The sequence below is a fragment of the Nestor notabilis genome, unplaced genomic scaffold (assembly GCF_000696875.1).
Source record: "Nestor notabilis isolate BGI_N333 unplaced genomic scaffold, ASM69687v1 scaffold13417, whole genome shotgun sequence".
NCBI classification, from domain to species: Eukaryota; Metazoa; Chordata; class Aves; order Psittaciformes; family Psittacidae; genus Nestor; species Nestor notabilis.
The window spans coordinates 49834-66922 of NW_009937938.1; the positions used below are offsets into that span (position 1 = coordinate 49834).

The 17089-nt window shown below is 42.9% G+C and overlaps 1 protein-coding gene across 2 annotated transcripts; it reads right to left on the bottom strand.

Annotated features, from left to right (window-relative positions):
* Positions 1–912: 912 nt before the first annotated feature.
* On the bottom strand, positions 913–16449 carry KCNMB2 (potassium large conductance calcium-activated channel, subfamily M, beta member 2). Of its 2 annotated transcripts, none has more exons than XM_010019078.1 (4): positions 16343–16449; positions 11029–11178; positions 8388–8583; positions 913–1917 (listed from the first exon to the last, which is right to left on the bottom strand). In XM_010019078.1, exons 1-4 carry the CDS (start codon positions 16396–16398, stop codon positions 1633–1635), a joined length of 687 nt encoding a protein of 228 aa, XP_010017380.1. In that variant the 5' UTR covers positions 16399–16449; the 3' UTR covers positions 913–1632. The 2 variants fall into 2 exon arrangements, with proteins under 2 accessions (XP_010017380.1, XP_010017379.1); XM_010019077.1 differs by having other exon boundaries at positions 1460–1917; positions 11029–11199; positions 16343–16447.
* Between the last annotated feature and the right edge of the window lie 640 nt (positions 16450–17089).

Sequence of the window (17089 nt, forward strand, 5' to 3'; positions counted from 1 at the left end):
ACTAGGCAGAATACTTGCTTTGCAGTCCTTTTGAGGGGGAAAATGTTTCTTGGTTTGAACAGGCCTGCAAATGTTTTCTTTGAGAGATTGGATAGTGAGTCACAAGGTGCTTGCAAGAGCTGCCTTGTTTGTCCTTCAGGCTGGGTGCAAAGTGAGAAACTGAGAGAGTTATCTTTAAAACATAAGAAAGAATGCTTTCTACAGGGCAATAAAAAGAAGTTATGCAGAAATCGTGACTAAAGTATGTATGAATTTATACTGGCAAGATCCCTGTGGTAAATATTTGACAGATAGGACAACATTTTAGTCAGAATCTCAGTTTTTCCAATAAATCATTGCACCTGAGCCTTTAAATCATAATTCACGTCAGCCAGCACTGCATACTGAGTTAAGGTCAGGAGAGATTTCCAGTCACATTATGATGATTATCTAACAATTCAGTTAATAAAACCATAGAACTGGAGGAGATTTTTGTCAATTCTGATGTCACAGCAACAGAGACCTTTGACTGAAACAACATCGTGAATATTGGATAAGATCCTGCAGTGCTGCTCTTCCAAGTTATGATATTATCCAAGGATGAAGGTTATAAATGAGTTGTACTGTTTACTTTCCAGTGGGTAAAAACAAACAAAAACCCCCCAATAATCAAGTTCCAATACACAACTAGATACAATATAGCTTTTTCTTTATATATATCTGTATATATCAAGTAAAAAAATCTAAAATAGTTGGAAGTAAAAAATGAAAAAATAGCCAATTGTGTGTTTTGTTGTTGTTGTTTTTTTTTTTTTTTTTTCTTTACAGTGATATGGTAGCAAATACAAGACAAATGAGTAATAAAACTTTACACAGGAGTTCTGGTCCCACCTCCATCAGTAGAGCTCAGACTAGAAAATGGAAAAAAGTGACTTTTTTTCTTTTGGCTACAGCTTTTGCAAGTGACAAAGGTGGTGTTGGTAAGACAGGAGGAAATTATAGCAGTAAATGAAATAAAACTCTGAAGTGTTTTCCAAAAGACCTTAAACACTACCAGGTACAAATTACTTCTGAACTGGGGGAGCAAACTCAAAGCATCATCCAAGTCCTACTGAGGCTGAAAATACCATATACTTATTCTGGCTTCAAAAATAAGTCCCTTTTGTGCTGCCTTACCATAAAACACCTCACCTATCAATGCTCCCCCCCTGCCCCTGCAGCCAATAATAAAAAAAGTGAAGCCATAAATCCATTGAATGGACTGAGACAGATGTGAGACCTCAGTGATGCACAAGTGGCTGGCTGCCCTTTGTCCAGCGGTGAATTTTCCCCAGAATCCTTTTACATTGAAAATACCAATTGACTAAGCTTGGCAAATGGTCACAATGAACCCTAGTTTGGCCATAGAAAAGAAAGAAATACTAGTCTCAGCATAGAACAAGATCATATAGACAGTCAACACAAAACAGTATTTTTTTCAGTTGTCTGCATAATAACATGTTTGCATATAGAACAGCTTTTGCATTATTGCTCTACTTATAAGAATATAGTAAGGAACTTATACCAGACTTGCACATTACAAACTTAAGGTTCTTTGGTGAAGAATGAGAAAACAGTATTTTCGCTGTACTTAAATCTCAGTAGTTTTCATTTTTATCTGTTGATCCTTTGGATTCTTTCACAGAGGAGGGAAAGGTATTGAGTCAGCTTTACCATTGCAACGATGACGACCCCTCCAATCATCATGCATGTGGGCCAGAAGAGGGAGTGGAACAGCACATTGTAGCTGTACAGTTTGGTTAATATCACATTCTTCTGTATGCCTTCAGGGTCATAGAAGCAGGAGAAGCGTTGGTACTTTCTGAAGTTTTCCATCACGACATTCACCATTGACATGGATTCCTCATAATTCTTGCCACATTTGGGTATGTATGAACACTGGGAAGAAATTAGAGGAAGAAAAATGTATTTCCAAACCAGATACAATATCTGTTTTCAGGTGGCAAGCAGGAAAATCTCAAGATGATTATGCTTTTCATAATAGGAATGGAATACTATTAAGCCTAATAATAAATTTATCACAGACAAAACAATATTTTGCACATCTATAAAATTTCCCGTTGGAGAACATCCAAGTACTGTACAAACATTAATGCTTTAATCTGCACAGTGGCCTCGTGAGATAGGTGAATATATTATTATTGCGAATTTACACATGCTAAAATGGAACTGATGAAGTACCTCTTCATCTAAAGTGGCATGCATATGCTTGCAGTTAGATGGGTAATTGACTCTCTGTAAATAAAAATCTGGTAGTTTATATCTCACTTGGATCGGATCAAAGTGATCATAGTGGGCACAGGAGTTCACTTGCAGAGAAGGCTGATGAGAGACCTTTGTACAGATTTTCCTGTGGGGGTAATTCCTCAATTAGGGACAAATAGATAGTTTAGGAGAAAGTGCAGTTTTCCTCCTGAAACCAAGACGACTTTAATTCAACCTCTAGCTGAAGATCAGCCTGGCTACCAGGATGGCTCTTAGTCTTGTTTTTGTTCTGGACCCTAGGCTAAATACAATTCCTTCTTTCTGAAAATGCTGCTTGAATTTCAATCTCAGTCGCTAAGAAAAAAAGTTTTGAGGTTGGCCCTATCTAATACAGTTTCAAACTAGAATTCTCAAAGAATACTAAAGGCAAATAAATAGTAATTATATTAAAAAAATAGCTTGTGGATTCCATGCATTAAAGATATTTCATGGTATATGGAGGATGGTAGCCTGGGCCTGTGCTGACCATTCCCTATAATGGGCTGGTGAGGTGGTGGGCAGGCATGCAATGAATGAGGCCACATCTGCATTTTGACCTAGAGCAGAAAGACCTGAATTTGCTGTTGTTGCTGCTGGTCTGGAAAAGGACTCACGGGAGCAGCACAGGGCACCTCACTCCCTCCTCTCTTCTAGATGTGCCCCTCCACACCTGAAAGTTTTCTACACTTGCACAGGATTTTGATTAACTGCTTAAGGAGGGGTGGAAATCTGCTGCTTAACTAATTGAATATGCATGGGCAGATGTAGCAGGTCACTGCTCTCTTGTACTTATGGGGTGATTGTGGGTCCCAGCATGCTCCCTGCCTGTACTGCTTGTCCCGGGTGAGCACCTAAAGTAGCTCCAAATAATTAAATGAAAGTGAGCTTTGCAAAGGAAAAAAGATTTTTTGATTAAAGTAGTGTGACCCATGGCTTTTGATTATTATTGGCTTAATGGACATACTTCATAAATGTCCCTCTGTTCTTTTTCATGACTACACTGTGACTTTTTTGTAATGCACTGTGACATATCTCTAGTTCTAATAATGATCAAAGGATTAACCTTGTAACAGGATTTGATTGATTCATTGGCAAGTTTATTAGCACAGAATATGGTTTGAAGCACAGCAGATTGTCTGGTGTCAGCAGACTGGAGCTTTAAGGGTAGAGCATGGCATCATTGCCATTATGAATATTTCATGGAGCTCTAGAAATTGGAGATGGAAAATACCAGTGGTAGTATCTCATTCATCTTTCTTCTTGTGCAGGTCCTGCTGGCTCCAGGATATTCTTTTGCACTCTGCCCAGCTTTGTCTTAAACGCCCATAGCCACAGCCTTCTTCTAGTGCCTATGGTTCTTTAACATGACTATGGCTCTAGATTAATACCTAGATATCTTTAATATCTATATAATATCTTTAATATCTATGACTCTAGATTATGATCTTTAATAGATCAGAATCTAGTATGTAGGGGAAATTTCTCAGTGAAGAGTGCCTTGTTCTTTTACTAAATTCTGTGCTATCACTGTCTTAATAGTAGTATTTCCAGCTTGGACTTCATTCCCCTGACTTTTTCTTTTTCTCTCTTGCAAATTTGGTGCTACACACTTTTGTTTCTTCAAGTCCCATGAAATATCCTGAGGGAAGAGATTAAATGAGGACATGGCAACTCTACAAACTCTAGCCCTTCCCTCTTGACAGAAAACAGCAGACATGTAAAAGCCCAAATGATGACAGATGGTTGGACTCGAGGTCTGTGGAGATGTCGCAGGAGTTCAGTGGGGGGACGTCTGACTTCTTGCAAGTGTGAGTATTGTCCAAGCATTTTCAAAGGAAACCTGATACTCAAGCAGAACTTGAACTGTTGCCTTCTACATCCGATGGCACAGGGCCACCAGCCATGTTGAGCTGGTTGGGCTGTCCATGACATGAGGGTCTGGGAGCATGAAGCTCCCAGAAGTACAGCTGTGCAGGGGAGGTTGATTCACTTTGCCTCTGAGCCAGACTTCTTGTGCTGAAACCATGTCTCTCTCCAGGCTATGGTGTCCAAGACATGGGTGCCCTTTACTCCATGCACTATCTGACTTGTTCCAGTTCCTCAGAGCTCTGAAGGCATCTTGGCCTCAGCTTCAAGGAGCTCCTCTGCACAAGGACCTCCTGTGTGCATTAAGTTGTGGTTGTAGGGTGCCTCTGACCTACTTCCACATTTTGGCTTCCCCAGAGAGATCTCAGGGATAACACAAGGCTGACTGCCATGCTGGTGTCTGCTGTGTTGCATAGGTCATTGATGAACATGTAGGCAGATGTGGATAATGGGATGTCTTTATGTTTTCTTTGGTTTGATCTTCATTTAGGCTTGTTCAACGCCTGGCAAGGAATTTTATATCCGTAATTGTTACACTGTACCTGTGAATGTAGACTACTAAATCTGCTGTTTTGTCACAATGTCTGCATTGTCAAACACTTGGAAATCTGCAAATCTGAAAGTAAATAGTGTCTGGCTCTCTACCTCAAGTGAGGATTCTGTGACACAAAGTGAGAAAAGTGGTTCTTGTGTTACTTGCAACCTGATCACAAGAAGGATGTACGAGACAGTTACGGAGAGACCTTGTTATAATGTTTCCAGCTCTACTTTCCTTATTTAAATGGTTGGATAGGTAACCTGTATGAACTGACATGTCCAGTCCAATGCCCTGCACAGTGCAGAGTTGCTCAGGGTTTTGTCCAGTCAAGTTCTGAGTATGTCTAAGGATAGAGATCACACAGCATCTCCAGGCAAGCTGGGAGCAGTTTCATTTAAGTCAATAACACTACACTGAAAACACTATTGCCAGAAAAGCCCCCAGTTCAGGCTGGGCAGTGAAATACATGACACTCATCATATGTCTGTGACTGGGGCTTGTGTTCATGCTGAGCCTGGAAACTTTGACAAGGTATGCTGTGTCAATCTCTGTGAGAATTGTAATATCAATTTACATCTCTTCTGGAAAGCATAGCAGGTTTGAACCAAGGGCTGAAGGAGGAGCTTTGTGTCTGCATTGGTCTGATACTGATTCCTGCAGACTGAATTCTCTGGTCCCAGTCCAGAAATGGTTGTGCTGGGAACTGCAGCTGAATATTGCAGCTCCCTCCCTGCACCAGGTGAATTCCCTCTGGGTTACAAACACCTTGAGCCTTCAGTAGGAGATCATGACATCCCCCATCATTTTTGAATCTCAGGCAGTTAAAGGTGGTGTAACAGTGATTCTGGTGATTAAATCCTGCTTGTTACCTCACTATGGAGCATGTGTGTAAATCAGTAGTAGCTCAAATAACACAGAATAGAAATGATATAGCATGGGATTTAAATGGGGCCTCTAGCATTCTGTTAACTACCTCAGCCCTTCCTCAGGGTGACAGCCTGGTGCTATGGTCTGGGCATGTGGGGCCACCATTCGATTTACCTCTTGCAGAGGCTTTTACAGCCTCTGACAGCTGAGGAAGGAAAGCGTATCTGTGAAAGCATTTAAATTGCTATGGCTGTAGCATTGACAAGGAGCTTGGCTTGTCCTAAAGGCTGGAGGTAAAGTATTCATGGAAAATGCATACTGAAAATGAATGCCATGAAAAGCCATGAAAAATCCCATATGCTTTCCTGGGAAACACTTGAGGAGCTCAACCGGTATCCACTTACTTACCACTGATTCCCACTGGAGACTGGCAGCAGTACGCTGTAGATCTCCATATAAATTGCACCTACTCCTTATACACCTTATTAGCTTAGACAGCAAGTCTCTAGATTAATCATTATTTAACGTCAAATTTTGCTCCATCCATGCTACCTGGTGAGGACAGGAGAATGACTGGCTCCAGATGCCACTCTGCATGAGTGGTGGTGCTCAGCAGGCAGAGGTTGGTGGGGGGATGCTGACCTTTTGAAGGTCACTGGTGTTGGCCTTGGTGGGTAAGCACTGTGTTCTGCAGTGTTCTCAGTAATGTCAGGGCTCAGTGAGACAGGGACAGCTATTTTTTTTGTTCGTTTGGCAAGAACAATGATAGGAAATGCAGGCTTGAGTATGTGGATGGGGAGAGACAGCTAGCACCCAGGCGGAACATCACAAAATCAACTGCTCTCAGGGCTGCTCTTCCTGCCGCATGGGGCTGCTCTCCAGCTGGGGGAGAGGGAACACCCCTCCAGGAGCTGAGATGGGTTGTGCTGATCTGAGGTCTGAGCTTGGAGTCTCAGCTGATCCCCGCTAAGGCACAGAAGCAAGGTATTTTATAGACATTGCAAACTTCCATTCAAAACTGCATTTGGATTCAGGTCACATAGTCAGCATCATGTCAGGAAAACCTAGGAATCCTCCTGAGAGCAGAGTTTAACTTGTAAAACAACCTTGGGCTGGAGAAGCATTAACTATGCCTACATTAAATTGACAGGAGGTGGCATATGGGAGAATTTCAAAGTCCATTTCAGCAAGCAAAAATCATTGATAACAGAATGTGGAGATTTATTTGAATCCAGTGGAGCACAGAGACCGATTTGATCTGCTTTAATCAAATTGTGGCATGAGCATTGCTGGATTTTGCTTCTGCCCCAGCAGAAAGCGGGGTCTGTTCTGCCACACGCTTTACAAATGGAGAGCGCCTCCTTTCTGCACTGATGCTGAGCTGGAGGGGAAGATGGGGGCACTGTTCCCCATTTCACACTTCAGATCCAGAGAGCTTTGTCTCTCAGCCACAGGAGCTGATTACCTAGCAGAATAACTGGCCCAGTGCAACCACGCCGTGCTTTGACTGATTTTAATAGCACTTCATCTTAATATGCAGAAGTAATTTGGTCTACTGAAATGCTGCCATAAATAGAAACACAATAGGTTACATTGTCAGCAGCTTGAACCAGGGCTCTGCTGTTATGGGCTGTGCTTTGCCAAGCACCCATAGTTGGGGGTTCAATGACCTTGCATAACTAAGTAGTTAATGCAAATCTGGCACTTGTAAGTCTAACAACTTAGCTGTGTCCTGGCTCACTGCAGTTTGCAGTCTTAGGTTCCCAGGTGCTATAGATATGAAGATAGGAAGGTGGGGAGAAGGACATTTCTTAGTCTGATCCTGCCGTGCTACATGGAGGAAGCAAACACCCTCCCTAGCCACCTTCACTCCCTAAAAAAGAGGCGTTGCTTGCCTGGTTTGGTGCACAGTACTGCATCAGCTGCACAGCTGTGGCTGTGGGCTGGCAAGGAGATGCCTTCTGTGCATCCACTGCATTCATTATAGCCTCCAGACATGAGCTGTCTCCATCCCACCTGGACAGAGTTACAATGGATTTTGTACTTGCTGAAGGAGAGAGAGGAATTATTCAGATTTGTTAAAAATACTTTTTTTTTGTTTGTTTGTTTAATGTCTGGAATCAGGGAAGTTGTGTGAGAAATATGGGCTGACTCCCTGGCTTATACTTGCCCCAAAGCCAGGCCTTTTCTTTTTATGCCGCTGCTTTTATCTTGACAGTCTCTGCTCAGTGAATTTTCAGCATCTTTGCACCATCTACAGCTCTGCCTTGACACCAGTGGCACAGCTGACCTCAGAGGAGATGCTCTCAGGCTGCAGAGTTTGTCACCAGCTATTGAGACAGAGACACATCTGCTGTTAGGCACAGGACTCTCGTCTCTCCCTATTGCCTTGCCTGGCCCAGCAATAGTACGGCCATTTCTGTTCTCACCACTGTGAATGCTCCATGCACATCACTAGGTGTGTTTGCTATCATACAGTCATACCCAGGTGGGAAGTGACTTGTCCACAGCTCTACAAGAATATCAATGTGACGTGCTCAGCACTAGCATGCACCTGCAAAACACTTGCAAAGGATGAGGGACGCTCCAGCCCCCAGGGAACACTGCCCCATGATGGAAGAGCTCATCCTCCTGCGTGGGATGGAGGTGGAAATCTGCCTCCTCCAGAGATGTGTGCTCAGTCTGTGCAATGATTTCTGCTTTCTCTGCTCTGTATTTATCAGTGAAGCAGGAGCTGGAAGCCTTATATTGCTTTAAAGCGAGGAATGTGTAAAACAAGGTGAGCAGCCCTCCGGAAACCCATTCAGGAAGAAATTTTATTCTGTGCTCCTACCTCAGAATTAATTTTCATTGTTTCCTCGGTGTGGTAGAGCAGAAGCTTCTGACCGGAAGAGGTGAGATTAACGTACACCTGGAGGCACGGGTACTGGGAGATTTTCCAGCAGTCTGGACCACAGCTAAATGAGCAGTTAAAGGTTTCTGTGATGGATGCATTGAGAAGCGAGCACTGAGCCTCTTCTGTCCAGACACTAAGTAGGAAAAAAAGACATGTTAGAGCATGGCAAGCACAAAACGCAGGTCAGGCTTTCCATCAGGGATATACCAGGGGGCATCATACAGGAGACGGTACATGTTGCAGGGCTTTGAGTGAAGGCTGAACTTTCTCACAACACACATCGCAGACAGTGTTTTATTCTGTAGTACCCGAAGTTTGTGCTTTGGGAACAAAAATACCTGATTCACTTCTGTCTATGTATAAATGAAAAGGGTACTGGAACTTTTAGTCTGAAGAAGGTATATTTGAAATGAAAGGGAACCAGCAGAGATATCAGAGAAGAAAACTGAGCAGCCTGCCCTGGTGAAGAGTACAATGCATGCAGTGCTGCATGACAGGACACCCTGGATCAAGACTTAATGGTTAACCACCAAACCCTGTTCAGTTTAAAGTGAAGGTTGGCAGGACAACTTTGAATTACCAGGGTACACATTGATATGCATGAAGACACAGTAACACACAAGTGGTTCCGTATGCAGCTTTACCTGTGGAAAGGCTTTTTCCAGTGGCAGTTTGCTTGGTTTTCCATAAGTTAAGTCAGCTGTTGAAATTGTTCTGGGGGATTTCAGCTTATCTCGAACTCACCAGAGGCTAAAACTGAATGATAGAGCCTTGGTGTGCACTGGCAATATTCACCTGGGTTTCTTGCATGCATTTAAAAATCTATGGCTGAATTTTCCTCAGGTATGAGAGCCATGGGAAGGGCACATTGAAGGCTCTGTGTAAAAAAACCTTTCATGGGCTGGGGGAAGGTTTCAGCCCCACTCAGCACCTCAGCTCACACCCAGCATGGCTATCCTGTTGTCCCTCACCATGAATGGGGTGAGGGTCTGCTTGTCCCTTGCCAAACCTACAAAAGGCTTTACATGATATGTAAAATCAAAGATTTCTGTCAAATTCTCTTGATGTTTTACTCTGGCAGTTATTCTCCTTGTATTTTCAATTTTACATTTAAATTACGCTACAATTTCTGGGGGGAAATCAAATTAAAAAGTTGTTTGCTTTTTTTTCCCCTCCCAGGCAGTATTGCTGTCTGTAAAGGTGAACCTAAGGAGATCTGATTGTGTGAAGAGAAGTGATAGCAAAGACTCCTCGTTTGTCTTCTTCTCACTTTCACCTTTCTGACTGCTGTTCAATTTATGCATGGGGGTAATAAAGTAACATCTACCTGCAACAGACTTGTGAAGATGGAATATTTGATACTTCATACGTGCTTTGATATCTTCTGGCAATTTTTCACATAGTTTGCAATATGAGTCATATCTTTTCACATGAGCAATTTTGACCTTAGCAGCCTCTGCAATGACCCTGATATTGCTGAAAGGTGTGGGAGAGCAATTTGGAAAAGCAAATGCTCTTGGATACTTAACAGGTTCTTGATCTCTGTTTTCAACTAAACTTTGCCTGGATTCAAAAAGGGACAAATACCTTTATCACACAAAGAAGATACTGCAGATCAGTACTCTTCACCTTCAGGCATGGGTACTTTTTTCTTTATCATTGCAAGGTCAAGAAGGAATATTTCCCTGAAGCTGCACTGATATAATTGAGGATGTTCATACCAGTTAAATGGTATGCACTTATTGTACATGCCTAAAGAAGAAGCCTATGGTGGGTAAGCCAAAACATGCCAGGTACTGACTATTGCCTCAGGGTGGTTTGGGGCATGACAGACTAATGATTTGATCCCCAGTTACACATCCGCTGATCAGGGTGGAAAAAACATTGCTGACAGTCTTATTACAGTCTGGGCTGGAGTTTTAACAGGGCTGGTGCTTGTAAACTGATTTCAAATGCTAATGAATCACAGGTCAAATTTTCTGCTCCATGGCAGAGAAGGAAGCCAGAGAAGGCCTCAGAAAAATTAAGTGCAGTGCAGTAATAATGAAAGCTGATCTTTGGCTTTCAGCAAAATACTGTATTTCAGGAGGATTTCACTTGTTGAAATGAAAGTAATAACCTACATGGAAAGCTACATGCATGCATATATACAGAGCAGCTCAATTTCTTTCCCAAATTAATTCTCTGTTCTTCATTTGAAAGTGTGTTGTTTCTTGAGGCAGCTAAACATTTTTGCTGTTTTCTCTTGAATCTGGATTTTGCAGCAACAGCCCCTGAGAGGCTTACAGGGTTCAGCCAACTGCCAACTGACTGCCATGGATATTATACTACTGTTAAACTGTGGCGAGTTTAAAGCCTATGGATCAAGGTTTTGCCAAAAAAAGATCTAATTCTTCCCTCACTTATGCCAGTGTTACTCAACTTGCTTTTGCTGTAGGTATACCTAATTTATACTGGGGTAAGGAAGTGCAGAATCAGGCCTATGCTGACCAAAGGGAAAAAAACACCCAACTTTAATAACTAAAGTCAAAAGAATAAGGCACATGAAGTGAGATCAGGGTAATTATAATGAAATTACCTTTGCATGTAAGACCGCAGCAGAGTGATTCCCAGGAGAAAGTACATCATGATAGAGCACACCATCATGGCCAGCCCGAGGAGTATGGCCCGGTCTTCTCCGGCTTTTAGGGCTGTAACTGTTTTCCTTTTGTCCAGTAGATCGTGATCCCTGATTTTTTGGTAAATATTTCTGAGGTTGAAAATAATACATTCTTATGTGAAGTTCATATCTAATCAATTAAGTTTCTATAGGGTGGGTAGTTCCACCTCCATACCCATCTCATGGGAGAGAAAGGCTTAAGGGTCCTCAGGTGTCCTTTTTCATCGGATTCACTCTGACCTGGTGGAAACTTATTCATCTCCAAAATATATTACAGCCATTTCTGAAAAGGTAAAAACCTCTTATAGCAAATATAAAGATTAAACACTTGTGCCAGCTCAGTAAATCCTTCTTTGGTACAGCTTCATTGGCTCAGCTGAATTATATCATAGGTGAATTTGACCTGTCAATGCCACCTTAGGCCACTAGATGTTTAGGTATACGAGGTGTCTTTTCTTCAATTCAGGTCTTATGTCACCATATGTAGAAATCAGCCTGAAGAAAATAATCTCTAAATTATCTGAAAGGACCATATTCTATTCTGATTCCCTACAGGCTAGTGGTTTAGGTGATTTTCTGCCCTGAGTGTGACTCAAAGCTCATGAAACACTATGGGGATTTTGCAATCGATTTCTGTGGGGTTTTTGATCGAGAGCTTATTTACTTTATTTATAAAATAGCTTTTTGGAAGCCCAGTTACTCATTACAGTGAAAACCCTCGCAGAAAATTATTCACCAGAGATATTTGTTCTGGGATTTAAAAAAAAGAAGAAGATACAACAGACCATTCCCCCTTCAGCAGAGAGTCCTTAGCGGTTTCTAACCGTAAGTCCTTCTTTCATCTCTGAGCCTTTGATGATTCAATGAGTCATGAGGACACAATGGTGAAGAAGGAAATATTTGAGTACATTTCAAACACACTCAAACTTTGTGAGTTTAAAATGTACTTACAGACCTGAGGCTGGTCAAAATCTCCTGTGTTTTCTGTTATGGTTCTTTTGAATCATCCAGGCAGCACCCGAAGCATGTGAACCGCACACCTCTGAGCACTGGCACCACCATAACATGGGCACAGTAGTACACGTGGAAGAAGTTCCTCTTCTACTGTCTGCAAAATGGCAGGTGAGCAACATCAACATCACTTTGGGCTCTAGTAAACCCACCACTCATTTAAGCTGAAACCACCAAGTTTTACTCAGCCTTGGAAAAAAACACGATGTCAGACCAAACATATAGCTTACATTCACTAATAGGGACAAAGAAATGGAGTTAAGACAGATGTAAAACCATACATAAACATAGTGGAAACAAGAAAATAGGTTTAATCATAAAATCCCTGAAACTGGAATTTGGTATGTATTTGGGTGATGAGTCATAGTCAGGAAAAGCACATATGGTGTGGGATTTTGTAGCAAAAATCTTGCTTAGATGGTACTGTTGTCAGTAGTTTCCTGTAGCTAAGACCCCTTGAGGTTTCTTTATCCAACTGTAATTTACATCTTTAGATGCCCATGCTTTCTCTTCAAAACCATCCTTTAAAGCTTGTCAATATTTTCCTAGTTGGAAATGAAATGGTAATTCAGCCTGTCAAAATTTTCTCTGGTGTTGGTGAGAAAAAGCATATTGTGAACTGGCGGATGCAATTGCCTTCAAAGAAGTAATGTAGAGTAATAGTCTGATGTTACTTTTCTATTATTATTTATCAACCTGTATTTAACTCTGAGAGCTGCTCTTAGGATTTACATTGCTCCCAAATGGAAGCAGGCAGGAAGGCAGAGATTGTCATGCAGTTCCAGCACATTAACCAATCACACAGCATAACTTATGTCAGCGTGTAGATATAAAACAGACACAGTACAATCGCTCACTAATGTCATCAGAGCAGCTAGGACATAAAAGGGATACAAATGGACAATTTAAAAACAAATAGCTAATTGAGAGTAGTTGCAAATATTTCCCATGTGGCCTTGAGCCAAGAAACATGCAGTGAGAGGTAAAAAAAGGATGGGCTGAAGGGTGTGTTGTAGAAATCATCTATCTGGCAGGTGACTGGCAAAGGGGATGGTACGTGGTGACCACCCGTCAGGTGGATATCCCACGCTTACCTGCCATATAGTAAATAAAGCTAAAGTTCTGCCTTGGGGGTCATGCTTGGAGCAGTCATTCAGTTGCTCTTCTGCAAATATTTGTTATTCCAAGCCCTGAACATCAGAAAAGTGGTAGCCTGGTGTCCCCGAGGCCTTTTTTTTCCTGAATCTCTGCCAGGATTCAGTATGGTAACACACGCTGAGGCATGGGGTGGTGTGGCACATGCCAGCATGTGATGCACCAGTCCTGACATGGCCTGGGAGACATGCTGAGCAACCATCCCTCCTTCTCCTCCCAGCTCACGCCTGCACTGGGGAGGTGTCAATTTTCTCTTTATGATACTGGGAACATCTGCTATTACCAGACTTCACATTTTTGCCCCTCAGAGCCCTGGTTTTGGGGGACATGATACGTTGGGCGAAATATTTTGACGCTACAGAGCAGCCTCAGAATCTCCTTAGCTGGAGTGGCCAGCACACGTGAGTGTGCTGCTCCTTGAGGGGGACTCTGTGTATGTGTGAACTTTTGACACAGCCCAAGGACCTCTTTCTGCTTGGTAAGCTGGAAGAATGCCATGCTTAGCTGGCTAATTTTGGATCCCGGGGCTGCACAGGCACAATTAGCTAACTGCTGCGGTGTGCTTAAGTACAGATTACTGCATCCCAGACACTACTCATCTAGGTGACTCCATCTAATACTTGCAATTACCTGTGATAACTTCCCAAATATGACACTGAGGGGGGCTGTTTGTTTTTAAAGAAGTCCTAGCTGTCAGAACATGGGGTCTCTCCACCCTGTGCAAAGACATTTAGTAGAAAGCAAGCCTCCAAGGACAAAAGGTCTTTGCTCCCTTGATCTTTTCCAAACTGAAATTCTTCCCTGCTAAATCTCCACGTTTCTTTTGCCAAACTGCTCAGAGGATATGGGCTGGCTGCCTTACCCAGGATCAGCTGCCAGGAAGGAAACATGGATGTGACTGTGCCTGCTGGGCACACAGCAGAGATTTCCCTCTCCATATCTCTCTGCACAGCAGCAGTGCAAGGATCCCTCTGCAATGTGATCTCCAGAGGAAGGCTTAGGGAGGACCTGTGTGATGAAATTAGGCAGCCTAAATTATGTTAGCCTCAATGTGAGACAGCCAAGGAGAGTTACTATGCTGGTCTGAGCCTACCAGCCTTAATAAATAAGTTCTACGTCTTCTGTCGAGTTGCCCATATTTGCTGAAGCCAAGAGGTTTGTTTGCCGTTATGAGGTACATGATCTTTTAGCACTCCCTTAGTGGAAGGATGAGGCATACTAACTTGCTCTGGCCTCTGCTGACACATGACAGCTCTGCAGCTCTGGGCATGTGATTAATTTATTGGCATGTATTAGGAATGGTCCTGTATGCAAAGAGTTTGCAACTGGGCACAGCCACATAGAGCAGGAGAGGCTAAAGTAATCTTCTGACCCAGTACAATAGTTCTTGTTTTGCTCCAAAATGGGTAGATGTAGGAGCTCTGCAAAGGAGGGTGAGTTTCCAGGCACCTGCAATTACTGATTTTTTTTCTTTAAATGAACACAAATTCTTTCCCTTGCAAATGGACCCTGGTGTTGCACTGAGGGAGGTGTTGCCTCTTCCAGCAACTGCACAGTAATGGGGCTTGTCTGATGGGGGTACCTGCTTGCCTGAATTATTTAGAGTGACTTTGAACTGACATTCACTTTTCTGATATCACAGTTGTTATACAGATGTCACTCAAATTACCTCATGGTGAGGTGTTTACTGATATCAGAAAATTCAGTTAAAGAGGAGACTTGCAAAAGTACATGAGGCAGTTAGATAACCAGCTCCAAATGGAAGTCCATGGAAACCTGCTGCCAAGCTGGCCTTTGTGGCTTCAAAATATGTTTGGGATTGGATTATCAAAAGAGCTGAACACTTATGCTGCTTTTGCAGAAAAGTTCAGCAAATGGGCCAATTCTCCAAAGACATTTGGCATCCCGAGGGCAGCTCTGCTGCCTGAACTCATGACAGCATTTTCCCGAGCAGGTGCCAGCAGTAATGTCTCATCAGAATATCTGAAGAGTGTGTTTTACTAATTGGCACTGTAGATACATAGAGGTCTGTTTCTATTTCACTGGAATCTGTTTTTTTTGTGATTACTTTTGCTAGTGACTGTAACAGGGACTGAAGGAGAGGGGACAAGGGAGAGAAAGGGGAAAGGAAAGAAAAGAAAGGGAAATGTGTCCAGTTGTAACAAGACAAGCTGTCCAGCAAATTTCACTACAAAGGAGAGAGATTTTGGAAGGGTGAGTCTCATCATTACTGGCAATTGCTCTTTCATCAGTGATATTTAATTTCGTTCATTCCCAACCAAGTGCTGCCTTTATCTGCAGTCTTAAAACCTCTCTTTCCCTTTTCTTCTCTTATGCGTAATTCTTCTTTTCCTTTTCTTCTCTTCTGCGTAATTCCCTGCTCCCCCGGGAGATCCACTAATTCATGTAGTCCTCTCTCTCCTTCAGCCTATTCCCACCAGCCTATTCCCACCATGTATGTGGGCTGGTGGCTACCAGATCACTCTTAAGCTGCTTCTTATCCCCCAGCAGTTGTGCAATGTATTGCATACATGCTTATCCTCACACATGCACACATATAAACAGAAAGCATCTCCCACAGCTGTATGCATCATCCAGATGTGTAAAAGTTATGCAGGGCAATGATCTGGCAGGGAGACACAATACAGTGTGTGTAGGGGGGGAAGGGGGAAGCTGTGTGGGCTGGAAGCAGGACACCTGCAAAAGGCATAAAGGCTTCACAGGGGTTGGAGCTGGGACTGTAAACCCATAGCTAGTGATTAGTGTGCTTTTAAATGTGCTGACCTCAAAGATAGTCACAGTGTGCTGCTGATGCCCTGGGAAGAAGGAAGACTTTGGCCATGGCTCTGGCATTGTCCCTCTGCTCTGTTTTGGCTTGGCATGTTAACCCTGGCACTCATTGGCTGGTACTCTCGTCAGTGGAGCAGTAGCTGACAGGGAGAGAGGCAGAGGGAGGACGCCTTTTGCATCCCTCCTACTTCTCTAGAGCCACCACTGAAGAGAAGCTACAGGCCACATTCCTAAAGACTCAAACCCGCAAGAGACAATCAGCATAGATGCTGTTTACCTTTTCTCATCATGTCTGTAAGATGTAGAGCTCCGGCCACTGGTCCAAATAAACATTTTAGAAGATTGCCCAGTGTTGGCTTTGCTCGCTGCAGTGGGACGATGGAAGGACCTGGGGGAAAAGGGACAATTTTTGTCACTGCCCATCCAATGTGGCAGACCGTATTACATCCAGTGTGCTAAATCCACTGTCGCTGTGTCCAGTGAACTCTGAAGATGGACCTTTTCTTAACTCAAGGTGAGAAGTAGAATAATGGGGATGACAGACCAGTGTGTGTGAATGAAGGACAAATCTCATTAGCCCCACTGGGAAAATGGGATGCTGGCTAATCAGGCTTAGCTGTGCTCCACGCTGCAAAGGATTTGCACCATGGACCAGAAATATTTGGTAGTTTAAAAAAAGTTAATAGTTGATCCAGTGTTCTTATAGCAATATTTTTTGGGGACAAAGTGGCTACTGTTTAAGTACGTACATGTTCATTGCAATTTTTTGGTTGCACTGCAGCTCTCAGTAAGGTGAGGCTCTCCAGGAAGGTGTCTGAATGAGACACAAGTATGAGATGTAAATGCAGCATTCTGTGGAAATATAACTGATGTGACAAAGTTGTCTTTTTTCCACAGAGAAATTACTGTTCTGAGGCCATTTGGCCAGACCAGTTAGACTTCTGCCCAGGGGCTTCTTTGTTTCACAGCAACGCATGAGACCTGCTACCTTCTCTCATGGTTTTCTATTGAGGCTCCTCCTAAT

What these genes read in the sequence shown, in the direction of transcription:
- KCNMB2 (XM_010019077.1), bottom strand. Translation starts at nt 16,398, where the DNA reads ATGTTTATTTGGACCAGTGGCCGGAGCTCTACATCTTACAGACATGAT. An exon ending in TACAGACATGATGAGAAAAG is followed by an intron (nt 11,200 to 16,342) that starts GTAAACAGCATC and finishes TTTCAACCTCAG; the next exon opens with AAATATTTACCAAAAAATCA. An exon ending in CAATGAAAATTAATTCTGAG is followed by an intron (nt 1,918 to 8,387) that starts GTAGGAGCACAG and finishes ATTTCTTCCCAG; the next exon opens with TGTTCATACATACCCAAATG.